Source organism: Psammomys obesus, unplaced genomic scaffold, assembly GCF_907164565.1.
Source record: "Psammomys obesus unplaced genomic scaffold, mPsaObe1.curated_primary_1811, whole genome shotgun sequence".
Classification (NCBI taxonomy): domain Eukaryota; kingdom Metazoa; phylum Chordata; class Mammalia; order Rodentia; family Muridae; genus Psammomys; species Psammomys obesus.
The window spans coordinates 13,199,702-13,204,453 of record NW_026596234.1 but is presented as its reverse complement, the minus strand read 5'-3'; the positions used below and the strand labels follow the sequence as shown (position 1 = coordinate 13,204,453).

General features: G+C 43.5%; 1 protein-coding gene across 1 annotated transcript; it reads left to right on the top strand.

Annotated features, from left to right (window-relative positions):
- The first annotated feature begins 445 nt into the window (after window positions 1-445).
- Window positions 446-4,474, top strand: LOC129668146 (kunitz-type protease inhibitor 4-like). Its single transcript, XM_055595931.1, has 4 exons — window positions 446-560; window positions 2,113-2,293; window positions 2,823-2,956; window positions 4,395-4,474. The coding sequence occupies exons 1-4, from the start codon at window positions 446-448 to the stop codon at window positions 4,472-4,474; spliced, it is 510 nt and encodes a 169-aa protein (XP_055451906.1).
- The last annotated feature ends 278 nt before the right edge of the window (window positions 4,475-4,752 follow it).

Below are 4,752 nucleotides of genomic sequence, written 5' to 3'. Positions count from 1 at the left end.
AGTCCATACATCTTAGTGTAGACCGGCCTGAAAGAAACATTTTAGCTGTCATCCTCGTTACTGTTACTCTCACACTTAACTTCATTCTTTCTAACAAACCAAGCCAGTTTTTCTCTGCTTTAGAAACTCAGAATATGGGAAGGAAGCAACTCTCTTGAAATTCCTTGCTCTGATGGTCCAAACATCCACAGTTAAGCATGTGCAGACACTCGAGTCCCTAAGCTCGTATTGCTTCTACATGAATATGGAGCTCACTATCAGGGGTCTAATCAGTTTGGAACCTTTAACTTCATGGCTGGGCACTCAAGCACTCAACGTTCAATCCAACACATAGTAATGCCCAACTCTGGCCCTTGGGGTGGGTGGGCTCAGCCCTCCCACCAAACAAAGCCCAATGTATAAAAGCAGTTGACAACATCTGCTCCCATCTGCTCCTTGCTCCACCATGATGCCTGCTAAGCTGGGGTTTCTCCTCAGGTTCTTCACCTTCTGCTTGTCCACTGCACCGGTACTGAGTGGTGTTGCCAGGCTCAGTGAATCTATGTGCAGAGACCTTAAAGGTATGGAGGAAGTTAAAACAGAAGGGAAATTCTGAGGCCAGTTATGAGCAAGGGAGAGAGAAATGTAAACAATCCCTCTGGGTGGCTCGGAAGAATCTTCTGTTGTGGCAGTACCCTCTACCCTTCAGCCCCCTTAACTCAGGCACCACTTACTTTGTGGGACTTGTGGGTTCAATGAGGATAAAACAATACACAGCCAAATAAAGTCCTTTCTAGATAGAGAACTCTTTTGTAGGAAGTCAAAGACAGGAAGCATTTTGATAGGGGCTTTGTGACACAGGGCAAAGAGATCAGACCTTCCAAGAGCATGCATTGAAACGGGGGGGGGGGAGGGAGGATTTGCAAACTGAGATAACTGAGGTGTATCCAACATCTAGGATCTGAGCTCAGAAAATGCTTGAGCACACAGCACCTATAGAGAAGAGTTTACGGTGTGGCTATGACCCGTAATGAGACTTTGTTCTTGAGCTTAAGTGGTACAGTATACTTAGGATCACATTCCAAACTCTGGCCTGTCACTCAGCAGATGTGTGCCTTTGGGCAGGACTCTGAGCCAATTATCACCTCCTCCTCACAGCTCCCCCCCCCCTTCGCCCATGTGTGAAACAAAAGTTAGAAAATCAGAGGGTATTGTTAGTATAAAAGAAAACTGCACGTAATCAGGCCTAGACAAGCAGGCCTCACAAGAGAATAAATTACAGACTGGCAGCTTGAGGTAGGTGGGCGGTAAGAACTGGTCTATGAATATGATCAGTGGTGTGGCTCATTCAGTCATACCCACTGCTCAGCCAATAAAAATGAGGCAGCCACTTCCTGGAAGGCAAGAGAAGGAGTGAAGTACAACAAGACACGAGGGTGAAAAGGGTATCATGTCCCTGGTTCTGCATCCAGCTTTCAGAACAACAGCAAACAGTTGCCTGAATTCTGAAATATAGGTTGTATCATGTAGAAAGAGAGGTGGGGGGAAAGAGGGGTCTGTTCAGCAGGAAGTTGAAAGGATGGGCAAAAAGGGCGTGGAGAAACAGAATACAGGGTACCCTGAAAGGTCTCAGTGTAAGGAGCCTTGTCACTTTGCACAAGCCAAGCCAGTCACAACCCGCTCCTTCCCAAAAATCGTTGCCTAGGACCACAACCTGGAGATGGAAGCTGTTTGTGCTGGACAAAGACAGCTTCACCATGTGGCTCTGCCCAGAACAGAAAAAGCAGAAAACTTTTGGGATCCCTAAACAAAAGTGTTCCCAAGCTAAAGAAAGGAATCTTTAGTTTTTAGTTTTTGCATTACTTATGTGCCTGTGTGTCCATGTGCACTTACTCATGCATGCATACTTGTGAACCATGGTATTCATGTGGAGGTCAGAGGACAGCTAGAGGAAGCTGCTGCTCTTTTCCCACCGTACAGGCTCCAAAGACACTCCTCTTGCTGTCAGTACCTTAACCCCCTAAGCCATCTCACCATCCCAAGCAGAATTTTCTAAAGGCCTCTGGTTAGAAAACAAAATTCCTGTTGAGTCTTAACCATTTTCCTCTAATTCCGTGAAAACTTCTCATGCAGATCCTTGTGGTCTGGAACAAGATCCCGGCAGCTGCTATGAAATACATTTTAGATTTTTCTACAACCGAAGTTCCAAACTATGTGAGAGTTTTATCTACTCTGGCTGCAATGGTAACCTTAATAACTTCCAGCTTAAAATAGAATGTGACATACAATGTAATGAAAATTACCGAACAGTGCGGTAAGTGATCCAAGCTCATCTTTTCAGTCTTTCAGGAAAATGGCAGGAAAAGCTCTGGGATGCAAGGATAGAGAAAATTAGCCAAGGGCTTAACCCTGTTTTAGAATGTCAAGAGGGAGGGCTGTTCTAATAAAAGGTTCTAACAGTTAGGCTGGATCGCAGAATAAATCATTGAGTTTGGCCAAGGGGTGGTGTCTTGTGCCTTTCATCCCACCACTTAGGGGCAGAGGCAGCTAGATCTCTGAATTTGAGGCGAGCCTGGTCTAAAGAACCAGTTCCAAGACAACCAAGGCTACACAGAAAAACCCTTTTTGAAAAACAAACAAAACAGAACAACAACAAATTGTTGACTTTGCAATTAGAAAAAAATCAGGCATCCAGGGAGAGAATAGTAAAACTGTTTACTGAACAATTATTTGTCACAGATATTCTGTTGAGCAATTACCATATAATGATACAATTTTGCATTAAAATAGCTACACCAAGTCTCCCCAAGATCTTACTACAATCCTACCGCCGTCTGTCCCAGGCTTGCTGGTAACAAACGTGACACCAAAAAAGCCAACCATGAAACCATTGAGAGCGCGAAGAAGACACCACAAGCAGCACTCCAGGCCCAACAAGCACCTCCATGCCAGCCATGGCACCTAGATAGCTGCAAAGGTCAGTGCAGGGTCCAGGCTTCAGCTCCAATGGGTACATAGTTTCCTAAGAGACCAGGCTTTGCCTCCCACAGTCCCAAAGACAATGACTCTTCTCAACCTTGATCAGAGAAGCTTCTTTTGGCAGTGAAAGAAGAGACTCATGGCTGCTCATGGTGCTAAGAGATCAAGACTCCGCTCAGAGCTCAGGCCTACCATTTCATTCCTACCGTCACCTCCAAGAGGTGTGAAAGCCTGAATGATGAGGGGCAGAGTTGCAAAATACTATCTTCTGGGCATGGCATAGACCCTACAATTATGAACTCATAGAATCTGTAGCTGCATACACTATACCTTCACACACCTAAGCTTAAAGGCAGTCACTCATAAACAAAAGAGGGGTTCAGGGATCCCCTTCCTGGAGAGTGACTGGCTGTGAATGGATACAGGCGAAGGACAGTCTGTCTTCAGTTGTATACCCGCTAGGGAGTCCGTCAGGTGCCACACCCATGGTCACCTGCAGAGTTCTAATGAAAATCAATGGGCCACAAAACAAATGACATGAATCCTCTTTAAAGAGTGACTTTTCTGGGTGTGGAAAAGAGTTCAGTGTAGGTGGGGTGAAAATAGTCAAACTGCATTATATGTGTATATGTATGAAATTGTCAAAGATCAAATTACTAAAAGATGTGAAAAATAAGATAAAACTAAAATAGCTGTACACTGGATTTATATTATTATTTTCACCTAAATGATGGGAAAAAAAAAAAAAACACAAGTCTATTAGAAGCATACACTTGAAGCCTGGTGGTGGTGGCCCACACCTTTAATCCCAGCACTTGGGAGGCAGAGGCAGGCAGATCTCTGTGAGTTCAAGGTCGGCCTGGTCTACAGAGTGAGTTCCAGGATAATAAGGACCACACACAGAGAAGCTCTGCCTCAAAAAAAAAAAAAAAAAAAAAAAAATCAATTATAGCAAGTTGATTTTGCTTTGTTTTGTTTATTTTTTTAATCAGATCTGACCAACACAAGGCTCTTGCCCTGTTTATATGCTCCAAGATCCCCAAATCAAATCCTTACATTTTCAGGCCTTCTAAATCTCCATAGAGACATGCTATTTTGTACAGCTGAAGTCCCTATCCACAACTGATGGTTTCTAAGTTGTCGGAACTAGAAGGTCCATGGATCCTAAGCAGGCAGTGCTAAGACTGATTTTCATAAAAGTGAGACACAGGGTAACTTATGGATTAACACAAAAGCACCAATTCTGGTTTTGATCATTCTTAATGTAATGAATGTTTTCAGTACAAGGGTAGTGGTTATCTTTTGGGTGAATGAAACAGATAAATGGAACAGAGGGATCAGTACTCTAGAATTGTCCCAAGAGAGAAATGACTTACACTAATCCAGGGAGACTTTCTGTAAGCTAAAACATGAATCTGATTTTTCTCCTTAAACAGAAAAACTGAACCTGAGCCTGAACCTGAACCTGAGCTTGAGAATAGGTGCATTCGTGGATGTTCTTGGATGCACCATATGAAATAAAGATGAAAGAAGATTCAGTCCAATGTTTAGATCTTTGGAAAATGTCCATAATCTTTGACATTTCAGTTTGTTTTCCTGTTCCTAATTTTGTCTTTCCTGAAAAAAATTACTACGATTTTTAAAAATGAAAGAATCTTCATGTGATCCCTTCTTCTCTATATCTTCATCCACTGCCTTATGCAGAGAATGTCAACAGGCTCCATCCTTTAGGGCTCTTGTCAGTTCTCCTCCTGCCTGGGGGCTGTCTCCCCAGCAGCCCACAAAGTCAGGACG

What these genes read in the sequence shown, in the direction of transcription:
- LOC129668146 (XM_055595931.1), top strand. Translation starts at nt 446, where the DNA reads ATGATGCCTGCTAAGCTGGGGTTTCTCCTCAGGTTCTTCACCTTCTGC. An exon ending in TATGTGCAGAGACCTTAAAG is followed by an intron (nt 561 to 2,112) that starts GTATGGAGGAAG and finishes CTTCTCATGCAG; the next exon opens with ATCCTTGTGGTCTGGAACAA. An exon ending in GCACCTAGATAGCTGCAAAG is followed by an intron (nt 2,957 to 4,394) that starts GTCAGTGCAGGG and finishes CTCCTTAAACAG; the next exon opens with AAAAACTGAACCTGAGCCTG.